The 24,567-nt window shown below is 43.0% G+C and overlaps 1 protein-coding gene across 1 annotated transcript in view; it reads right to left on the bottom strand.

Moving 5' to 3' along the window:
* Positions 1-24,567, bottom strand: part of LOC124803231 (dipeptidase 1-like) — a 638,586-nt gene that overhangs the window by 8,334 nt on the left and 605,685 nt on the right. The window contains exons 12-13 of the mRNA XM_047264411.1: positions 15,560-15,635; positions 3,627-3,765 (exon numbers count right to left, since the gene is read on the bottom strand). Coding sequence (XP_047120367.1) covers positions 3,627-3,765; positions 15,560-15,635 — 215 coding nt within the window. The remainder of the gene's footprint in view (positions 1-3,626; positions 3,766-15,559; positions 15,636-24,567) is intronic.

Here is a 24,567-nt window from a genome sequence, read left to right as displayed (position 1 = left end):
TACACGTCTACGGCGGCAGTTCAAAATAGATACAGGAGTGCAGGTTTCAATGGTATAGACTCCATGACCAGGCATTAAGTGCCAGAGGACCTCTCAGGGCGCTTTCCCTAAACCGGGATCGGAGAGGGACTCGTATAGCATGGAAACGAAACGAGTCTTTGTGGAATAGGCAGCATTGTGACGCAACGTTATTTAAAGGTGAGACCCTTATGAGTCTCCACTCTGACAATACTGACATTCGTGTGTAGAGATAACGAGGACAACATTTACACCTTAACTGTATTGTAGAGCCCCACTCTTATCAAGGCACTTAAGTAACGTTTTTGCGGCTGCATTAAACCCCTGTGCCAATACATAGGCGAATGACTGATGTTGCGTATCGGGATAACATACTTGCTCGCATTGTGGCTTCATTTGGTGAATATATTGGAGCGGGATTTATACTGATGGACGACAGTTCACGCCCCCATCGTAAAAGTCTTGTAAACGGCTTCTTACAAGGGAACCGCCCCATCGCATCCCCCTCAGTTGGCACAGTGGATAGGCCTTGAAAGACCGAACACAAATCAATCGAGAAAACAGGAAGAAGTTGTGTGGAACTATGAATGAAATAAGCAAAATGTACACTCATCGCCGGCCGAAGTGGCCGTGCGGTTAAAGGCGCTGCAGTCTGGAACCGCAAGACCGCTACGGTCGCAGGTTCAAATCCTGCCTCGGGCATGGATGTTTGTGATGTCCTTAGGTTAGTTAGCTTTAACTAGTTCTAAGTTCTACGGGACTCATGACCCCAGCAGTTGAGTCCCATAGTGCTCAGAGCCATTTGAACCATACACTCATCAGTCCATGTGCAACATAGGCAACATCAAGGATAGCGGGAGCATAGGTGCGCCGAGGTCCCGTGGTTAGCATGAGCAGCTGACGAACGAGAGGTCCTTGGTTCAAGTCTTCCCTCTTGTGAAAAATTTACTTTTTTATTTTCACAAAGTTATGATCTGTCCGTTCGTTCATTGACGCCTCTCTTCACTGTAATAAGTTTATTGTCCGTGTTTCGCGACCGCACGGCAAAACGGTGCGGTGGTAAACAAAAGGACGTGCCTCTACAATTCACCGCAAGGTCATAGGTCAACCGATTCCTCCACAGGAAAACACGTCTGATATATTGTATACGACACTGGTGACGGCATGTGCGTCACATGACAGGAATATGTTGTCGACCCACCTAACTTGTACAGTTGGCGAATGGATAAAAAGACTCTTCTACCTTGCTCGATTTTGGTTTTCTTGTGGATGTGATAATCACTCCCAAAAAAGTGATGAAAACATAAGAGTATGTCACATAAATTGCAACAAATGAATGCAATAGTTTACAGTCGCACAGTTTTCCCTCTGCTCTGTCAAAACATATGTTTTTAACGTTTTCAAATTTTTCCTTGTGTTGACCGTCAAATCCTGCATATGTTCAAGCAAATCTGAACATATCCTGGAATTTTAGAGAGCGAAGTTGATTATGTGTGAGTGCCTGGACTTTGATAATTGTGTGAAAATAAAAAATTAAACTTCTCACTCGAGGGAAGACTTGAACCAAGAACCTCTAAATTCAGCAATTGCTCACGCTAACCACGGGACCACGGCGCTCCTTAGTTCATGCTCTCCTTGATGTTGCCTATCTTGCGCATGGACTACTCAGTTTGGATATTTCGCTTATTTTTTTCATAGTTCCACACAACTTCTTCCTGTTTTCTCGATTGATCTGTGTTCAGTTTTTCAAGGCCTATCCACTGTGCCAAGTTATAACAAAATCTGACGGTGGTGCGATGAGGAGGTTCCCTTGTTAGTGGAGCACTGAATCAGTCAGACGGAGTAACCTGTATATTCTCCCGATGTCAGTTGCATTGAGAATGCATGCACTATGGTAAAACGAGCGGTTTGAAACGTCGTGTTACACCAGCGCATTATACAGGTTGCGGTGGAGGATTGAGACAATATCCTACAGGCGTATCTGGACAGTCTAATGAGGATTATGCCTAGCGGCATTAAAATATGTCCGTAGTTATGAGGAGGACGAACTAGTCCATAAACAATGTGTTATCCTATATGACAACACTAGTGACTGCAGTAGAATCTTTTTCGTGGAAATGTGTTTATTTTTGTTTTCTTACGTATGTACCTGACAGAACAGAACCAGTTTTATCGATTAGATGGAGTACTGCTATATAGCAATTTGATAACATTTATTGTGCGTGACTGTAGAAGCAAAATATCAGAATTAAGGGTTTCCAAGAGAACTGTAGTCTGAGGAAAGAGAAAAATAAGGTAAAAAATATGAACTATGAAGGAAGATCAATAAGTGATGCAACACATTTCCTGAAAATGGATTGGATTTAAGCAGTACTCCAATGTACCAAATTATTACCTGCTCTTGTGGCTACAAAATCTAATTTTTCAACATAATCTCCGTTCAATGCGACTGCTTTATGCCACCTTCACGGGAGGGGGGCTGTGTAAAGGGGGGCTGTGTAACCACGTGGTATCACTCTACGGTCGATGTCGGAGCCGACGTGTTGCTGCGTCAGTGAACTCCCTATTATCCACTCACTACTGCTTCCCACGAGCGAAACAGATGGAAGTTGGAAGTTGCGAGATCTGGCCTATTGGGTGGATCAGGACAGTCCAGTGAAGTTTTGTGAGCTCCTCTCGGGTGCGCAGATTTGTGTGATGCCTTGCGTTGTCGTGGAGAAGGAGAAGTTCGTTTGCACTTTTGTGGCAACCAACACACTGAGGTCTTTTTTCAATTTCCTGAAGGTAGCATAAAACACTTCGGAGTTGATCGTTGCACCACGATTGAGACGATGAAACAGAATAGCTCTTTCAGAGGTCGAGGAGATCGTCGCCAGGACTTTATCGGCTCAGGGTGCGACTTTGAACTTCTCTTCGTCGAACATTGCAGGAGTGACGTCTACAATCGGCACGCGCAAGGTCAGACAGGTTTGCGCGACCTTGTTGAGACTATGAAAGACGCCTCGCTCAATGACTCGCCGTCATTTTGTTGACTAAGAGGTCTCAAACATTCTGCAAGTGACTATGGGTATATGCGAGGCTCCGGTTTTCCGCCAAGAATAGCTCAGTGACAGCTCTCTGTTTGGAACGCACCACTGCTATTAACGCAACTTTGAATGCTATTTATAGTACTGCCACATAATAGAACCCGATGAAACTACAGTGGCTGAAGCAGAAATATTCCACGATGTCACACAACAAATTCTGCATTCTCCCAACCCAAATTGGTTGAGAAAAAAAATAGTGTACCATCACTTACTGAACGACCCTCGTAGTGTTGGATCAACAAAATGGTTCAAATGGCTCTGAGCAGTAAGGGACTTCACATCTGAGGTCATCAGTCCCCTAGAACTCAGAACTACTTAAACCTAACTAACCTAAGGACATCACACACATCAATGCCCGAGGCAGGATTCGAATCCGAGACCGTAGCAGCTGCGCGGTTCCGGACTGAAGCGCCTAGAACCACTCGGCCACAGCGGCCGGATTTGGATTAACATAAAATAGAAAATTAGAAGTGACTTATAGAAAAATGGGGAGACAGGAAAATGTGATAGTCGAGGTCTCACCTTCTCAACTCCCCTAAGGACCCTGAGGATGTTCCTGCCAGCCAGCTTCTGCAGCTGCTCCATGGTCCAGCCTCGACTCCTGTGCAGCTCCGCCAGCAGGAAGGGATAGCGCGACACGTCCTCCAGACCCAGGGGCGTCCTGCAAGTAGTGAACAGTAGCAGTTCTTCGGCTGTACCGCTCTGTCGGAACATTATTACGTTTCTAATTAATTTATGCATCCTTTCCACTAAGCACGATTGGGTTCTCTCTTACACCTGAAGGGTGCTGACATTTACATATACACAGCAATCAGCTGTTTATAATAATAATTATTATAATTATAATTATTATCATATACTGCACTGCGGACAGAGTGCTTAAGACAGTATTGGCCAATACTAGACAATACTAGAAGTAAGTAGAGTAGAACTTGATACCAATGGGATACAGGAAATAGCATTCAAATTAATGAAATACCTGAGAAAAGGAGACGTACATATTGTAAACCTCAATGTAATATAACCATCTAATTGAAATACACATTGTGAAGAACTCTGGTACAATCCATAAGTCAAAGAAGCAGATGAAGAACAAGTGCAGGGATTAGAGTAGGCCGGCTGGAGTGGCCGTGCGGTTCTAGGCGCTGCAGTCTGGAACCGCGAGGCCGCTACGGTCGCAGGTTCGAATCCTGCCTCGGGCATGGATATGTTGATGTCCTTAGGTTAGTTAGGTTTACGTAGTTCTAAGTTCTAGGGGACTGATGACCTCAGAAGTTGAGTCCCATAGCGCTCAGAGCCATTTTTTTCATTAGACTATACTCGACCGGCGGAATTAAAGACAAATTAAAAAGAAAACCGAAAATCACGGAGAATATATGGAATAAACGCTGTATTGATTAAATGAGGAAGAATTATCTTATAATTAAGAATGTTACATCTCTTTGACATGTGCTGCATAAAATATGAGATGCCGGAGGAATAGAAAATAGCAAATGTCATTTCAGTACATAAGAAAGGCGAATGAAGTAATACTTGTAACCATAGAGGCATAATTATTCTGAGTAGTGCTTTCAAAATCTATTTCAATTATAATAGGAAACGAAAGATTGCGAAATATATCGGAAGTAATATTAATGGAAGAACAGGCAGGATTTAGAAAGCAAGCTCATACATAGGTGATGTTTTTGCAACTGAAAGAGATAATTGAAGAGAGGCGAGAATTTTATATGGAAACTCAACTAGCGTTGTGGATTACGAAAAAGCGTCTGACAGAATTCACAAAAAAATGGCTCAAATGGCTCTGAGCACTATGGGACTTAACTACTGAAGTCATCAGTCCCCTAGAACTCAGAACTACTTCAACCTAACTAACCTAAGGACATCACACACATCCATGCCCGAGGCAGGATGCGAACCTGCGACCGTAGCGGTCTCGCGGTTCCAGACTGTAGCGTCTAGAACTGCACGGCCACTCCGGCCGGCAGACAGAATTCACAAAGAGAAGTTATGAGCAGCAGAGGAAAAGAGAGGAATCACAAAACATCTGATACAAGTCGCAAAAAGTGTGTATATTACAAATTGCGTTTTACAAAACTAAATGGGCTAAGTACAAGATACAGTCTGCCTCTATATATACAAATAGAACTTCACTTTGGCCATTTTATATATTCACCCAGAACGAACGAAATTAGTCCTCAATAATAAACCAGTAGAACAGGTAACCCATTTTAAGTATGTAGGATGTGACATATCATATGATCGTGAGATGAATGAACAGGAAAAAAAACTAACACTTAACAGTGTATATGTGCCACAATAACAATAAAACTTAAAGGTAAAACAAGGAAAGAGGTACAACAGAAATTTTATAAGTCCATGGCAATTCCTACTGTACTGTATGTCGCAGAAAGTTGGATACCGACAAATATAAATTTACCGCAGCTAGAATCATCAGCAACGAAATTTTTAAGATCTGTGAAGGGCTCTACTAGGGAAGACAAATTTACAAACGAAGTAATGAGGGAAGAATTAGAATCCAACCACCGACCCAAAAGGCAATCCAATACAAAGAAAATGGAGAGAACATATACTTCATATGTCACCACAAAGACTTTGCAAACTAGCAATGGATTAGGAAAACAATAAAACAAGAGAAGTGTGGGAAGACCGAGGACGAGACGATGACACTGGAACAGGGCTTAGGCCTAACCTGGAGTGGCAGAAGAAGATTATAAAAATGGCCTGTAAGCATGTGATTGGAAACAACCACTATTTTACAAACAAACCACTGTGTCGTCTGATATCATATGTTGGGCTCCAATAACCATTCGACTGGACGTCAAATCCGAATATTACTCTTAACTTTCTCCTATCGCCACTGTTAATTAACTTACGTATTCGGTACTCATATACACTGATAAGCCAAAACATAATGAACACCCGCATAATGGCGTGTAGGTGCACCTTGGGAACGAAAGTCAACAGCGATTCAGCGTGGTACGGATTCAAGAGGTACTTGGTAGGTTACTCGTGGTATGAGGCACCAGATTTTACCCACAGACCAATAAATTACCGTAAAGTATCAGCCTGTGACTTATGGGCGCACAGCTGGCAACCAAAAACGCCCACTAACCACGCAACAGAAAGCCGACTATTTACTGCCCGAACATAGGGATTGTGACTATCCACTTACTCCACTGTGCTGTCCTGTGCCTATGTTGCCTGGATATCCACTCAACCCAGGTCTACCATTCCATCTAAACACTAGAGTGCCAAGCACTGTGTTTTACTGTACTTTGTCCATACGTCTCCCCTCTCCCACACGGATTCTGTACAGTCTCATCAATTTCCCAGCCCTTCTAATCCACAGCGAACACCACCACGTATCTTAAATTATCCGCAAACCATGTTACTATGACCCCCATTGTTTCCGCTCCTATCACTGATATTAGTGTGCTGACACCTGTACCAAAACGTGCCCACCGTCCCTACTACCGATCATATCCCAACGCCACTTCAACCGTCTTCTTCCCCAGAGAATGAAAATTGCTCCGCTATTAATCTGACAATATTATTATTACAGACGAATGGAAAAACTGGTAGAACCCGACCTCGGAGAAGACCAGTTTGGATTCCGTAGAAATGTTGGAACACGTGAGGCAATACTGACCGTACAACTTATCTTAGAAGAAAGATTAAGGAAAGGCAAACCTACGTCGCTAGCATTTGTACACTTAGAGAAAGCTTTGGACAATGTTGACTGGGATACTCTCTTTCAAATTCTGAAGGTGGCAGGGAAAAAAAAAATAAAGTGAGCGAAAGGCTATTTACAATTTGTACAGAAACCAGATGGCAGTTGTAAGAGTCGAGGGGCATGAAATGGAAGCAGCGGTTGGGAAGGGAGTGAGACAGGGTTGTAGCCTCTCCCCGATGTTATTCAATCTGTATATTGAAAAGCAGTAAAGGAAACAAAAGTGGTATTAAAATCCACGGAGAAGAAATAAAAACTTTGAGGTTCGCCGATGACATTGTAATTCTGTCAGAGACAGCAAAGGACTTGGAAGAGCAGTTGAACGGAATGGACAGTGTCTTGAAAGGGGGGTATAAGATGAACATCAACAAAAGCAAAACAAGGATAATGGAATGTAGTCGAATTAAGTCGGGTGATGCCGAGGGAATTAGATTAGGAAATGAGACACTTAAAGTAGTAAAGGAGTTTTGCTATTAGGGGAGGAAAATAACTGATGATGGTCGAAGTAGAGAGGATATAAAATGTAGACCGGCAATGGCAAGGAAAGCGTTTCTGATGAAGAGAAATTTGTTAACATCGAGTATAGATTTAAGTGTCAGGAAGACGTTTCTGAAGGTATTTGTATGGAGTGTAGCCATGTATGGAAGTGAAACGTGGACGATAAATAGTTTAGACAAGAAGAGAATAGAAGCTTTCGAAATGTGGTGCTACAGAAGAATGCTGATGATTAGATGGGTAGATCACATAACTAATGAGGAGGTATTGAATAGAATTGAGGAGAAGAGGAATTTGTGGCACAAATTGACCAGAAGAAGGGATCAGTTGGTAGGACATGGTCTGAGGCATCAAGGGATTACAAATTTAGTACTGGAGGGCAGCGTGGAGGGTAAAAATAGTAGAGGAAGACCAAGAGATGAATACACTAAACAGATTCAGGAGAATGTAGGTTGCAGTAGATACTGGGAGATGAAGAAGCTTGCACAGGATACAGTAGTATGGAGAGCTGCGTCAAACCAGTCTCAGGACTGAAGACCACAACAACAACAACATCAACTATTATGCTACAGACGAATGTTGAAATTTTGGTGGACTGATAAGGTATGGAATGAGGAGGTTCTGCGCGGAATTGGAGAGGAAAAGAAGATGTGGTAAACACTGACAAGAAGGAGGGAGAGGATTATCAGACATCTGTTAAGTCATGAGGGAATGACTTCCGTGGTACTAGAGGGAGCTATGGATGGCAAAAACCGTGGAGAAAGACAAAGACTGGAATACATCCACCAAATAATTGGGGACGTGGGTTGCAAGTGCTAATCGGAGATGAAGAGGTTGGCACAGGGGACGAATTTGTGGCTGGCTAGATCAAAGCACTCACAAGACTGATGACACAAAAAGTAAACAACTCTAACTATCTCATCCATCTCACTTCACATCAGGACTCGCCCCTTCTCCTTCCATCTTTCCCCACCTATTCTCCATTTGCTATTATAGCCGTGGACCAGACTCTTTGTCACTTTCTTCCCACTATCCACTCCCAACACCTAACTTCGTCTGCACGGATATTGCCCCATGAACCTTTGCATTTATACCACCACTCCTCAATCATGCATAACACATATTCTTCTTCTTAATTCTTTTTCCTGTTTTCCAGTGTAAGTCCTTCAGCTTTTTAGTGAAAGTGCAGAGTTTGTTTGTAAAAGAACGTCACCGTTGCTACAGCAACAATATTATCCTCTTATAGACTATAAAACATATGTACAGTTTCCAATTATTAATTATTTTTATGTATATTTGTGTTTTTATAGCTTTTGGATGAGGAGCGTAATTCTGTACTGCTGATAGCTAGCCTAACAGACCAATTAAAAAAGAAAAGTCGTCATCGTGTTTGGCTACTAGTAAGCACATTTATCTGAAATGTAGAGTGTTTAAAAAAGGTTAATTCCATTTCGCAAGACTACATCATCTACAAGAATAAAAATAGATCCTTGGGATGGACTTTAACTTACTTATGAATCTAAATGATCTCTTAGAACCAGCTTCATTTGATTGTCCACAGGGATCTCTCTGGTGCGTTTAGCTGGCCCGCTCGTCCACTAGCAATTACTGCACAATTACGAGAATCTGCTGGAAATTTCATTTTTAAGCAGAACCGAGAGCTACCGGACTGGCGCCTGGATCTAGTACGGTGTCTTAATAATCACCTGCTTCACCGATATAGCGGCTGCAATAAGCATAGCGGTCTTACATTGCCCCATCTGCCACCAACGTCTTCTGATACATTTTTCCATGGCGATCGAAGAAAAGTAAGAAATTCGGAATCTAGGGCGACTTTGTTAGGAGACAGGATAACGAGAGGAGGTGTAGGAAGTGTGTGCAATGAAACAGTCATTGTTAGCTGCCATATTGTATAATTTATGTTTTATGAGATTCACAAGCGATATGTAATGTTAATGTGGAGTTTAGTAACGACCATAATACATTCTGCTGCTTTTCAAAGGTAACTGCGCATATTTAATTTTGATCAAAAGATTCTGTGATGAACTATTATGTACTACCCTCTTGTATAGGACTTCGAATATTTGGTGGTCCATGTTTGCTGTAGAACCTGCTTCAATATAATAAAAAAGCATAGACAAAGTTTTCTCTGCTAAAAGGAACTCATTTCACTAGCAGACAATCATCGAATGACCACATGCTAATGGCAGTGTTGCAGTTCGATAAGATCCTATAGACGTTTTCTTTCTCTTATATTTTACAGGCAACCGTCGGAGTCGGCAGCTGCTTCTCAACCACGACAGTAACTTGTCTACGTGAACGAAATTACGTAGGTTGTGGGGTTCGTCGACGCCGCACGGAATTTTGTACTTCATGGACACACAAACAGACACTACACACAGTAGTTTAATAACAATGAGTATAATATTACCAGCTTGAAAAACATTAATATCTTCTTTTGAGCAGTAAAATATATTAAAAAACTACATTCTTCCACTGAACTTTTTAAGTTCAAACATCTATGATCTACATCTACATGAATATCTTGTAAATAACATTTAAGTGCCTGGCAGAGGGTTACAATTCTCTATTATAAAAATCTCGTATAGCTTGCGGAAAGAACGAACACCTATTTGCATGATTATATGCAAACTCGAGCGACGAATGAAAATTTGTACCAAGGCCGGTATTCGAACCCTGGTCTGCTGCTCAGTAGGACATCCACTAATTACTACAATAGCGTGTAACAGTGGCTTTGCATTACCACACTTCGTATGCCAGCATACCTCCCTGATTTTTCATTCGTCGCTGCTGAGTGCATATATACATAATAGATGTTCGAGGCTTGAAAATTTCTCGGGAATCATACAGTTTCATTTAATTAAAGTACCTATACCTGGTTTTCAGGCAAGATACCTCATTTCTTTAGATGCTGAGGTGGTATTCTAACACAGTTGGAGCGCCTCTGGCATGTTGTTCAAGTTTAGGGGGAACACCACCTAGGCTGAGGTGTGAGTGGGAAGTTGGATTGAGGAGGGAGATGTGCTAGGGTGGTCTGTGCACTAGCGCGAAGCCACTGTGCCAGGGTGGTGTTGTGCTTAACGCATCTGCCTAGTGAGCAAGAGACCTGGGTTCTTGCCCTTGATATAAAGTTTCATTCGTCGCTTCAGTCCGCATATATACATCATAGATGTTTGAGACCTGAAAAGGCCTCTGGGGATCATATAGTTTCATTGATCCACTATCTTTGCCTGAAATTTTCACTATTTTACAGGACGAATGGTTGAAGATCCCCTTGGAAACCATACAGGACGTGTATTTATCCATTTCAATACCAGTGGAAACTGCTTTGAGCGCCACCGGTTTTCCTGCCCCTATAAGAAATGGTGAAGTGTCACGCTTTTGGTTTTTTCATATTCTAGTCCATCCCCTGTAGACCCATAGCCTACTGAAAATCATTTTCAAATTGGAACTTTAAAATCAATAGTGATTCATATCCACTTTTTGACATTACGTGTTGTTAAACTCTCAATTTGGAGAATGTTGTTACTCGTTACAAATTTCTGTTACTGCAATAAACAGTGTTATCGAAACGTTATCTGCCTGTTGCTGCCCGCTTAGCGCGACAGCCATCAATTGAATACCTGCCGGCAAAAACGTTGTAACCCTCAAAATACAAATTGTACAGGAGGCGCGAAAAACCATTACGTATGCAACAGGTTTACGAACGGCAGAAATAAAATTCACAATCTCTTGAAATGAGTCCATTACTGATTAATGTGTACAAGTTGTGGCAGTACGTGATCTGAAAAGCAAGATATTACAGATTTTCGTCCGGCATCCATGCAAAAACGTTGTAACTCTAACGAGAGTAGCACACTTTTGTGGATTACAACTTTTATACCACTAATATTATTTAACCTCTAATATTGTTTGTTGGTATTATTCTGATTAGGAGTAAATAAAATTTGCATTATACAATGTCGGAACTTCTGGGTATTTGATTGAAGGTGGAAATATTGTTACAAAAGAAGAGATTGCAATGATAGACGTTCACATTTTCATTTCACAAGAATGTAACGAAACAGAATCGATACTGCACACGCAATTTAAACGAAACATTATTAATAGTTCCCACTGTGTAACACGATTATTCACGGCACAGAAGACATATTGTTGGAAACGTACGTTTTGCTTGACCGACCATGACACTGCGTACATTTTGCTTGACCGACCATGACACTGTCACTTTACTTTATCTTTAGGTTCTCATAAAACTCTCGGTATTTTTCAGGAATACATCTACACATGTCTAGCAGATTAGCTTTCTTTTCCGCGGATACAAGCAATGGCTCACCATAAAGTGTAGGTAGGTCATTCAAGCTAAACACCACCGGCGGAACCGTAATACTATTTTCACCCCTGGAGCGTTTTGCTAAGTTTACTGAGTACCAAGGCTGGAAGTAGTTATGTCTCTTGCGGCACTGAAGTACTGTTGAGGAGCCTGAAGATATCTTCATCCAAACATTATCCGTTATTTTGCGTTTTGGATCTTTGCGGACGTGCTTTTCAATACCGCTTAAATAAATAAAATGGTCCTGCTCCATGTAACAAACCAGAAACGAGTTGTTTGATCGTGCAGTAGCTGTTACCTGAACCCATTCAAATGGTACATACGCAGAGTAGTTCGTATTATTTCTCTCAATTAATGCGAAATCCCTGTCACAAGGCAGAAAGCTGTCTCCTGTGATAAGAAACTTTGCTCTACAGAGGTGAAATACTTCATGTTCAGAAGATATGGACACAAAACAATAGTTTTCCAGTTATTGTTCTGTCTTGTACATCGATCGGACCACTTAAGTTCTTTCTTCACACGGGTTTAGTACTGAAAATGTAGATTTTATGTACTTCAGAAAGCACGAAGTAATTTCCGCTGATCCCCGCTTAGTAACAGTTTCAGGCCATACACACATCCACACCCTATTGTCACCAACGTTATGTATTGCCTGATTGTAGGTTGATAGCTATCGCTGATAGAAAACCGCATAATTGGTATGGGTAGGACAATACAGCATGTGTTGGAGGTCTGTGCAAATCACAACATAGGTTTCGTTTGCTTTAGCTTTTGCTGTATCTTTCTCCAGCATTGAATACGCTACTTCCGCATGTAAATGGTGCAGTTTGCTTTCTTCGTCGATTTTCTTTCTCTCTGTTTCATTTTTACTGTTAACTAGCTACAGGAAAAGTCTGTCACAATACCCACATGAATACGAACGTGTTACTCTGAAGCGAAAATTATATTGTCCCCTGAAAATATCTCTGAAAGCTCTTTCACTGCACTGTACTGTCGGATTATCTTCTTTAAAGAGTCGGCAAAGTTTGGTTTTCTTGTTTTGGTAGCTTCTCAATGTGGTTTCTTATCACGTCCTTCAAGCTGTCCTGCAGCTTGTTTGGACGATTCACATGCTTACCCTTTCTGTCGTTTAACGGCACATTTCATCTTCCATTGGAGCATTTGTACACGTCTACCTGTAATCCTATATACCATGCACAACGTTTTTTGACATACCTGATTTTTTTATGCTCCTCTTCTTAAAAAGTTCTTGAATGTGCAGTGTCTGCGCCAAATGGTCTCCTCAGTCTCCCTACAATCGATGTCTACTATTTCAATGCACGATGAAGCCAAATGTCTGGTTTGTGCATTATAGTCTAAATCATGAAGTTCTTGAAGCAGCTCTCTATTGTCCTCCATTTTTAGTGCTTTACACTGGTATCTGCATTTGCAGGTAACAATCTATAAAGGGAGCACGACGTATTTGTAGGTAACAATCTATAAAGGGAGCACGACGTAATGATCAGTAGAGTTATCCACATTAAGGTCAAGGGTAAAGGCTATGACAGCGCATTACAATATAATGTTTGCGAATAATTGTATGGAATCTCCCATTTCACAGAAATATTGTGTTAGATTGGCATACAACGTTTATGCACCCACCTGTTCAGCAGTGATTTTCCCAGGTACTTGTTTGCTATTGTTGGCCAAACATGGTTGCCCCGAATTCCGTTTGTGTTTCTTCGCATTCCTCTTCCATTCACTATTCTTAATTTTTCGTTTCGAGCCCCTACTTATATCTTCGCACATGCTCTGACTTGACGTCACACAACGTTCCTGCTCCATGCTTACAACTTTTCTGCATCCGAGCGCCTCTTGACGAATAGGAAACAAACGAAAAATGGCGCTTAATGTACATGTTTGCCAACATAACTTCATACACGCCTTTCTCTTGGCACATATAACGTTTATACGTCGAAAGGGTCCTGTAGCCACCTTTCATTAGTCCGGTAGCTCATTTTCACTAGCATTTCTCCTTCTTTTCCTTGTTTATCTTTCGTCATATTTCTCATAGTGGTGTTATTGAATGAATGTGGTTGTGTGTCACGCTGCTCGACGGTGGCGTAGTCTGCTGCAGAAAGTCTGCGATAGTGATACAGATTCAGCAGCAATTGTACATAATAGCCAACTCTCGTAGTGGTCAAGTAGGCAAAGAGACTTGCGCTAGTGGTGAGAAATCCACCTGCGATAGGTTGGTCGCGGAAATGGCATCCTTGGATTTCCCGGGCCACACGGAGCGTGGAGGAGGCTGGAGATGAAAAAGGGAGGCAGTCTGCCGCCGGTAGAGGAAGCGTCCACAGCTGTGCTCCAGTCGAAGAAGGGTGAGTTAGACTGACCGCGTGGCGCGTTGTTACTTGGCGAGAGGAGAGCTGTTAGCTTTTCGTCTCGCTTTTCAGCTCTGAAAGATTGGCAGACATTTCCTTTAGTAAATTTCTATAGCAGACTTGGATCCACCAGAAGAGCGCCACACAAAGGTGTCGATAAGAAATGAGCACTCGCTTCTGTATGAATGTCGGTTTGCCTTCAGCTGTGCTTGTATAAGCTTTCATCTTTCTAAATATTTATAGCTTTGCCTTCTCGTAAATTTTCCTTGCTTTATGTATCTTTCGTCCGTGGGGAGCCGACAACGTGGTTGAACATTAGAGTTGTTGGGCTACCGTCATCACTAACTGTCCGGTCTCATGTCTGTTTTAGATAATGTTAACATGATTGTGTGATGCGATATTGTTGCAACTTGGGCACGATACCTAGAAACTGCGTCTCCACAAACCACGTGGGCACGCGGGTGTATTGCGAAACGTGTACCGTTTCACGAGTTATTGCGATTAGTTATCAGGTAACAGCAGTTGTATGAATGATTCAAACCAATGATTTTAGGTGTAGATTATAACAGTGTATGTATCGATGCTTTTCTTTAATGTTTTATGAATTACTGTTATCAGGAATTGTGTACATGCCTCACATTCATATGTCAGGAATAAATGACTTAATACACAATTTTCTCTTGCTTTCCGAGGTTACGTTTTTGCACCTAAGCCACTCACCTCGTAGCTTTCCTGTCAGCACATCCAACGCGTTTCCTTACGCACAGGTCCAGTGATTAGTTCCCCCTTTTATTTTAAAACAAATGCTTTAGATTAAGTCTTATTTTCAGGTGTGTTGCTGGGAGCTGATCTTCTGCACAGTGTTCATGCATGTACTACTTTAATGGTTGATTCTCGTGGACAGTGCACGGGAAATACTATTAATTACATTGCATCCCCTATGAGCGATATCACGACGTACGTATTTTTATGAGTTTTTGCTCTGTGATCAAATTAATTTTTTCTCCGACTCGGCCAAACCTTTGATTAGTTGTATGGTTAGAGTCGGTGGCGACCCTAATCTTCTCACGTTAATTTCACAGTCAATAAGCATTTCCATTCCCACTCTTAACCTAATAACCCGTAGAAACAGGTTAGTTACAACGTGACAAACCGGTTTCTAAGAAAAGTGAGGGTTACAACGTTTTTGCCGACAGGTATTCAATTTCGTGAAGATTAGTGGCCAAGTGCGTGTTAGTAAGCGCTTGGCTCTTCCACTGTGGCTCTACAAAAGCGAATCATCGGTAACAACGTTATTCAGCGCGCACTGTGGAGGAACTGCTACGATAAAATGTACTGTCTGCAAGCAGTGGCGCGTGGTGACAGCATGCCGCCATCGCGTGGCGACCATCCCCTGGGAGACATTGGCAGCGCCGCAGGCTAACGTATGGCCGAGGGGCGCGGTGATGACGCGGCGGCGCCGGGCTGGCCGTGTTTGGAGTTTGTCACCCACCTGTTGATGCCGTCGTAGCCGGCGCCCAGGCCCACGTGGTCGTCACCCGCCACGTCGCGGATGTGGGTCAGGTGACCTGCGGGCACACAGCAAGCAGACGGTGCAGTTAGCAGGGCGGGGAACACACTCGAGGAAATGGATTTGGGTTCAGATAGTTAAAAAAAAATGTTTCAAAAGGCTCTGAGCGCTATGGTACTTAACATCTGACGGCGTCAGTCCCCTAGAACTTAGAACTACTTAAATATAACTAACCTAAGGACACCACACACATCCATGCCCGAGGCAGGATTGGAACCTGCGACCGTAGCAGCAGCGCGGTTCTGGACTGAAGCGCCGAGAATCGCTCGGCCACCGTGGCGGGCATAGATTTGGGAAAAAGACAATAAGCGAGGGGCAGCTTTTATATAAAAATGTTTTGTTTCTTTGGATTTTCGTTGGTAAAATACAGCCATTTAAAAATTATTTTTTTAAAGTTAGCGAACACAGCTAAATGTTCAGTATACAGTTATTTTACAGATATAAAGGGCAAGTCACCCACAGATTTTACCGCTTCTATTTTGTGACCGGTTCCACATATCGCAAGAGATTTTCAGCAATTGACAATTAGCAAAAGGGCCCTTACTTTTCTCAACTCTTGTATCAACAGAGATACTAACGATGGTGAGGACCCATACTCCGAGGAGGGTAGGGAACGATGCGGGAGATCCGCACCGCTAACTAGGCAAGGTCGTAGTGGAGGTGGTTTGCCATTGCCTTCCTCCGACCGTAATGGGGATCAATGATGATGATGAAGACAACACAGCAACACCCAGTCATCTCGAGGCAGGGAAAATCCCTGACCCCGCAGGCGATCGAACTCGGGACCCCGTGCGCGGAAAGCGAGAACGCTAACGCAAGACCACGAGCTGCGGACGAGATACTGAAGCAAGTACTTTTTTAAATGGAACGTCATACATTTTTAGCATCGTTCTAAAGTGCTTGGAAAGAAGACCGCACTGATACAACGCTTGTTGAAACTGATTTATTGGTGTAAGAGAGAAACAAAGATTGAAGTGTTCGTTTTTGTAGAATAATATAATTTCATTGACGTGTGTGAAGTACCAGTCTCCTTGGATATGTTCTTTCCTTTCATAGCCTCTCCGCGAGGAGGAAGACTTTACACAATGTCTTGTTGTTTAATGAAATTCCACAGTGGATATTTATCGATGGTCAGCGATGTTTAAATGGCACCCACCAGGGTAGCCGAGAGCGCTAGCGCGCTGCATCCTGGACTCGGGGAGGCGCGCCGGCCCCGGATAGAATCCGCCCGGCGGATTAACGACGAGGGCCGACGTTCGGGCCAGCCTCGATGTGGTTTTTAGGCGGTTTTCCACATACCACTAGGTGAATTCCGGGCTGGTCCCCATGTTCCGCCTGAGTTACACGTCTCGCAGACATCTGAACACTTTCGCACTATTCCATGCATTACACTCAACGCAGACAGTTGGGGTACACTAAATCCGCCCTGGTGGGTACTGGGTGGCGGAAGGAAGGGCATCCGGCCACCCCTTCACCATTAACATGCCAAATCTGATTAACGATGGCTGACCCTGCGTAAGTGCGGGACAAGGCTCAAACGATAGAAGCGATGTTTAAATGGCCTGTCGATAAAAAAATTGAAGTATAAAGAATCTTACGGTGTTTTTATATAATATTGTGCACTATCTCACTCTTGTTCTGTCTTTCTTCGGTGGTGTGAGTAGCGAACAGTCATGCTACGTAAGTTGCGTTTAAAAATCATTGTTTTGTGGCTTAAAATCATTAAATGTGATACTCATTTAGAAATACTGCAATTATTTTAAATCTGTCTACTCCTAGTACACATAAACATATGACAATTGTGTAAAATGTTTCAAATCGGGAACTGCGAAGTCGGTAGCTCATTGTGAAGAGACGTAATGACCAAACACATATTGCGTTCAGTAATTAATATGCCTTTGCTCATAGCAGTAATTAGACTGCAGATACACAGAGACGACAGAAAGGTGGCAGGAATGTGAAACCGTGGCGATGTAGTGAAGTCGTGAACAGGATGGGGAAATAGAAAAATGAGTACCCAGGGAAGTATTTCATGCACCGTAAGATAGCCCACCCAACTTACATTTAGTCCACCCATAACAGCTGATGAAAACTGGGCTGCTCATTTTATGGTGCACGAATTATTTAACAGGCTACACTTCTATTTCCTGTCCAGTGTAACGGAGACTACCAAAAAGTGACAAGTAAGAGCAACGTCTTAGGTCACTTAAAAACAACATAAAAATGAGTTAAGACTAAATCTCGCTTTACAAGTAGCTTAAAATGGACACCTGTTTTCGTACAACGTCCATGCAAAATTTTACACCGAGCGTCTGAGCGATGCAAAATTTCTGTCTCCTTCCAATATTCTGTTCAGCGGAACGTTCGTGAAGTATGAAGACGGATGCGCATTAGCGCGCTTATAAATAAAAGGGGAGAGAGAGCACGTATTGTCTATGAAAGAGCGGTTTTGCATCGCAGCACCCAGTGACTGCCATGCTACGTCGCAAAGCAAGTTTTACAACACGTTTTACTCAGCTGGCCCAGGATGATACCGAATTTTTCAGTTATTTTAGTGCAAAAAGTTTGGTATCAAAGCATGAGTGCAGAATAATATCGAGATCACATGCAAAGACACGGTTATGAGACTGTGTTATTCCGGTACAAATGTCAGGTGTTAGTGGGATATAGAAAATGAATTTCGGAGTAGCTGGTTGTTTGATTTTGGGGAGGGGACCAAATAGCGAGCTCTTCGGATTAGGGAAGATTATCGGCCGTGCCCATTCAAAGGAACCATCTCTGGAGTGATTTAGGGAAATCACTGAAAACCTAAATCAAGATGGCTGGACGCGGGTTTGAATCGTCGTCCTCCCGAATGCAAGTCCAGTTTGCTAACCACTGCGCCACCTCGTTCGGTGAATTTCAGAGTGTATTTATAGTAACGAAATATATTTTCTGAAAGACCGGATCCCAGAAATCAGTTGTTTTTGCATTTTTCTGCGAGAGGTCTTCCAGCAAGCCAATGCTTCGGAAGCGTTTTCATCTCTATGTAACCACGGAAACCTAAATGAATCTGAAATTGTATAGTCTGCTTATGCAAATTAATAGTTTAGCACTTCCATCCATGTGTGGCATATATTTTGTTTCTCCTTAATTCTATTTCAAGCCTCTTCATTAGTTCTCCGATCTCCTCATCCAACATTCAGCATTCCTTATTTCAGAAACATCGATACTGCTCTTCTCTTATCTGTTTCCGCCCACATTTCATTTCCGTGGAGAGCTACGCTCCATGCAAATACATTCAGAAAGACCCACCCATGTAATGTTCAGGATTCTTCTGTTACACCATCTTTCAAAAGTCTAGCCTGAACTTTTTTCCGTTAATATTTATTTACAAAGCTTTAATCTTTACAGTTACCTTCGGAAGACCTCTTGCCATTTCAACTTACACAAATACCTCTGTTTCAGAAACCCTTTTGCGGTGTCAGTCTGCAAGTTATATTCTCTATGCTTCAGCTATCGTTAAAAATTAGTTGCATAAATAACAAGACTCATCTGCTACTTTTACTGTCTTTTCTCAATTTATTTCAACTCTCCTTGTTACATTTTCGTTTATATTCATATCGGGATCCCATGACGTATGTCACTTCAGTGTGTATATGTGATTATTATGATTTGAAAACAGGATCCGATTCAATCACCACACAGATAAGTTCCTTCTCTTTGTTTCAAAGAGTAGCACAAATTTGTCTTGGCCTTGTTCGTATCTTCACGAGGTGCAATTTTTATCTGGATTTTGCAATGATAGTGACAGAGGGTGCCCGGATGCACTTCTCATCTGAAACCCTTTTTCCCTCATCTTTCGGTACGAAGTTTGTAAATCCCATTCTTTACGTCAAGTGTTAGCCTGTCTAAAACTATGAGAACGTTTTCGAAGCGTTTGAGAATAATGTAACTGAGGTGGGTCTTGGGAAACAGCCCAGTATTCATTTATTCAGACGAGGGAAACCACTTAAAGACAACATCCAGCATGGCTAGCACATTGGCCTTCGCCGTTAATCCATGGGGTGGGGAATTGGATCCGGAGCCGGCGCCTCTCCCCGAAACCCGAAAGCCGTGGGCAAACCCGCGGAGCTATCAGGCTGAGTTTCAAACAATAGTATGGTGTTGACATTTAACTGTTAGTAGTGCCTATAGAAGTAGCTTTTCCCTGTCAACACATATTTGACTCGTTTCACAGCCCTCAGTGTCCCCTGTTGTGAGCGAAATCTAAGGGAAGTTGGAAATGTAATAAGTGTACTGACAGTCATCGTTACGAGAACATCAAGTGAGTAACAAGATGAGATCTAAACACATACTTTCGGGGAAAGTAGCAGAGCACAGCATTAACTTTCAGAGTACTCTATTCTTCATTGTATTTCGATTGTCAGTTCATGAGTTTTCAGCATGTATCTGACGATTTTTTTGTCTTCTTTTGAGTGCAACTTCGTTACAGGTATGCGTCTATGCCGGTAGAAAACTGGTCGTACGTCCATTTTAAACAATTTATTGCAAGATATTCCTAATAGCTAGTGTTTCTGAATTATTTTAGTCAAACATCTGTCATATTAGTTTTTGCAGACTCTGCAGCATGGCGGAAATAATCAGTATTGTGAAAAAATATATTTGGGGCAATTCGTAACATGCAGCACAAAACTGTATTTGGTATGGAACGTATTTTCAATAATATTTCCCGGATAGTTGTCACTATTCGTTCTCGCTCACCTCTTGGAGCACGAGGGACCGAAAATTATAACTTCTGCACCAATTACACGTCAAAAATCGTTAAAGCATTTTATCTAAATTACAAAATTTTCTGATTTAAATTTCGTATAAACATACAGAAGAGCTGCTACGGAACGTCTGTCAGATTGAGATCAATAAGAAATGAAATTTATAGGACGGCCCGGCGGATATGGGAGCTGGATGCTATGAATATTACATGGGACCACGCTTTCGGTATGCTGAATGTTTTATTACTTCATTAGGTGCTGCGGATAACCTCTGCAAGCGTTTCCACTCAAACTTCCGGTAAGAAATATCTGACGTTATGTCGAATTCAATGCTTTACTCAGATTGAATTCTGCCTCTTCCTTTCTCTCTACAAGTGCGTATGAGTATGTGTGTATAGGTGGAACCGGATTGTATGAGAGGGGATATTCTCCTTTATAATGACCTGATCTGCAATTTCATTGATCTACATGTATAAGTGTGGTGACAATCATTAAATCACAATGCAGTTTTACGCGATGTCTTGTACATTGCCTGATATGTGTTTATTGCGCTTCCAGGCGTGGAAAAAGAAATGGACTTTGAAGACAATGGTATTCCAAAAGAAAAGATTGAAGCTAGATGGAATCAAATCAAAAGGAACAACCGAAATTACTTAATGTGTGCACAGAAAGACCGGTTTCAACAGTTGGAAAAAAGGCTCTATTACACTTCACGGAAAGGAGGCAGACACAAAAAAATCTGTTTACTTTCAGCTGTCTCTGTATAATGTGTAACACATTTACTCAAAGTTTCACAAAAGCCTATGTAAATGAACAGAACTGTTTTAGAAACGGAGGTAGTGTAATGAATCATTTCACACATGAACTAAATTATAGAATGAGTAAATGACATTGAACTACGACTACGTCAGAAAGCCGTACATTCTGAGAAAACTTTGGACTCACTTCCTAAAAAAATCGATACTGACAAGCTCACAGAAACTAAACATAAAGTTGATACGCTCAAGATTAAAAATGCCATTGCTATGGGAGCCATTATATTTTATCATGATAAACAGAGATTCAGAATGGACAGGGGAATCATACAAGGAGATTCAACATTAACACAACTGTTTTCGTCATCTCTAGAACAAGATTTGATATCCTTTAACTGAAGCATAGATTCCTTAACTGAAGAATAAGTGTTGACACAACATCGTCTGTATCTTTCTAGTGTTGATAAACATCGACAACGAATGAAAGAGCTTAGTGGGCTACAGTTTGAAAATTAGTTACTAGCTTGAAAATGAGTCACAGAAAGAATAAAATGATGTACAAGTAATATGTAGAAAATCTGGCACAAATTAAAACAGTATTAATTGATTCGGTTAATGAAATGTAGCAACTACTTGATGGCACCGGATGAAAAACCAGTAGAAAACGTAATGTTACGCATTTGTCCACACAGTCCCTCCCGACCGTCGTGTCATTCTCTGCCAGTAACGTCACTGGATGCGGTATGGAGGAGCTTGTGGTGAGCACAACGGTCTCCGGTCGTTGTCAGATTTCTTGACATTGCAAACGCTACCTATCAGACGAATAGCTCCTCAGTTGGCCTCTAATTTTCATTCAGGTGGCACCTCAGTTGATCCCACGAGGCTGAATGCGCCCCATCCCAATCCTTCCTTCATGAAAAAAATCCCTGGCCGTGTCGGGAATCGAACCATTGTCCTCATTATTGCAGACGGATACACTGACCGCTGATCTATGGAGATGGAATATTTCCTACAAATAACTAGAGCTTAAATCTTAGGCATGAAGAATTTGAATTTTCAGTAAGAACTACGTATTAAAGTTTGAGACAAATGATTACCTTCGGTGACAAGGGCACGAAAAATCCTTTGCAAAATACTGGGCTCATGTTTAATTTTAATGGCTTCTTTTAAATGAGTCAAAGTTTATTAACTTATGGTAAGAGACATTGCTCAAGACGAACAATAAATGCAAACACCGCAATGTTTGATGTCGGTGGATTCTGCTTTGGATTTGGCACACAGTGATTTCAGTAGTTTCAATGTAGGTTATATAGAATGTAGCTGCTATCTTCATTTATATTTGCGTAGTAAAAGGTGCAAAACGGCAGATCCTATGGCCTCTTCATTCAATTTTAAGTGTCATCAAACCTGCCTATTTTACATTTCTTAAATCTGAATTTGCATACGTGCAGATTAATGTCATTTCGTTACTGTAATAAGCTGTCGTGCAAAGTAGGTACTTATACGATATGCACCGGTACGTACATGATCGGTAGCATGATGCATGTATATCGTAATCCTATTCATGTCAAGTAGGAGACGAGTGGGAACTTTTGCAGAGTGGGGAGGCCAACCGCTCACAACAGCAGGAGGTGGGCCGACTTGCCATCACTGGCAATTGCGGACCGAGCCCTGACCCCTAGCTGGCAGCTTTCTCTTTTGATGTCGGGTCTCAGGGGTAAAAGCGACGGACGCTTGCTACTTTTACAATGACCGGAGCAGTTTTCTCGCGAAAGCCTCGTGTTCTGGGTAGCAACGCGCCAGGTCGGCGCTTTGGCTGTGCCATTGTCTGGGATGTTTCGGTGAAATGATCGCCGAGCTCCACAGAAGGACCGACAGAACGGCAGCGATTGTCGCACTCCAAATACACTCCTGGAAATTGAAATAAGAACACCGTGAATTCATTGTCCCAGGAAGGGGAAACTTTATTGACACATTCCTGGGGTCAGATACATCACATGATCACACTGACAGAACCACAGGCACATAGACACAGGCAACAGAGCATGCACAATGTCGGCACTAGTACAGCGTATATCCACCTTTCGCAGCAATGCAGGCTGCTATTCTCCCATGGAGACGATCGTAGAGATGCTGGATGTAGTCCTGTGGAACGGCTTGCCATGCCATTTCCACCTGGCGCCTCAGTTGGACCAGCGTTCGTGCTGGACGTGCAGACCGCGTGAGACGACGCTTCATCCAGTCCCAAACATGCTCAATGGGGGACAGATCCGGAGATCTTGCTGGCCAGGGTAGTTGACTTACACCTTCTAGAGCACGTTGGGTGGCACGGGATACATGCTGACTTGCGTTGTCCTGTTGGAACAGCAAGTTCCCTTGCCGGTCTAGGAATGGTAGAACGATGGGTTCGATGACGGTTTGGATGTACCGTGCACTATTCAGTGTCCCCTCGACGATCACCAGTGGTGTACGGCCAGTGTAGGAAATCGCTCCCCACACCATGATGCCGGGTGTTGGCCCTGTGTGCCTCGGTCGTATGCAGTCCTGACTGTGGCGCTCACCTGCACGGCGCCAAACACGCGTACGACCATCATTGGCACCAAGGCAGAAGCGACTCTCATCGCTGAAGACGACACGTCTCCATTCGTCCCTCCATTCACGCCTGTCGCGACACCACTGGAGGCGGGCTGCACGACGTTGGGGCGTGAGCGGAAGACGGCCTAACGGTGTGCGGGACCGTAGCCCAGCTTCATGGAAACGGTTGCGAATGGTCCTCGCCGATACCCCACGAGCAACAGTGTCCCTAATTTGCTGGGAAGTGGCGGTGCGGTCCCCTACGGCACTGCGTAGGATCCTACGGTCTTGGCGTGCATCCGTGCGTCGCTGCGGTCCGGTCCCAGGTCGACGGGCACGTGCACCTTCCGCCGACCACTGGCGACAACATCGACGTACTGTGGAGACCTCACGCCCCACGTGTTGAGCAATTCGGCGGTACGTCCACCCGGCCTCCCGCATGCCCACTATACGCCCTCGCTCAAAGTCCGTCAACTGCACATACGGTTCACGTCCACGCTGTCGCGGCATGCTACCAGTGTCAAAGACTGCGATGGAGCTCCGTATGCCACGGCAAACTGGCTGACACTGACGGCGGCGGTGCACAAATGCTGCGCAGCTAGCGCCATTCGACGGCCAACACCGCGGTTCCTGGTGTGTCCACTGTGCCGTGCGTGTGATCATTGCTTGCACAGCCCTCTCGCAGTGTCCGGAGCAAGTATGGTGGGTCTGACACACCGGTGTCAATGTGTTCTTTTTTCCATTTCCAGGAGTGTATATTCCGTTGGCTCCTGGAAGATTCCCACGCTAAGGCCTGGCGGAGACTACGATAACTGCTCAACCTTTACGTCAGCTGGCGGGAAGAAGTGGT

Source organism: Schistocerca piceifrons, chromosome 6, assembly GCF_021461385.2.
Source record: "Schistocerca piceifrons isolate TAMUIC-IGC-003096 chromosome 6, iqSchPice1.1, whole genome shotgun sequence".
Taxonomy (NCBI): Eukaryota; Metazoa; Arthropoda; class Insecta; order Orthoptera; family Acrididae; genus Schistocerca; species Schistocerca piceifrons.
This window is presented reverse-complemented; position numbering and strand designations above follow the sequence as displayed.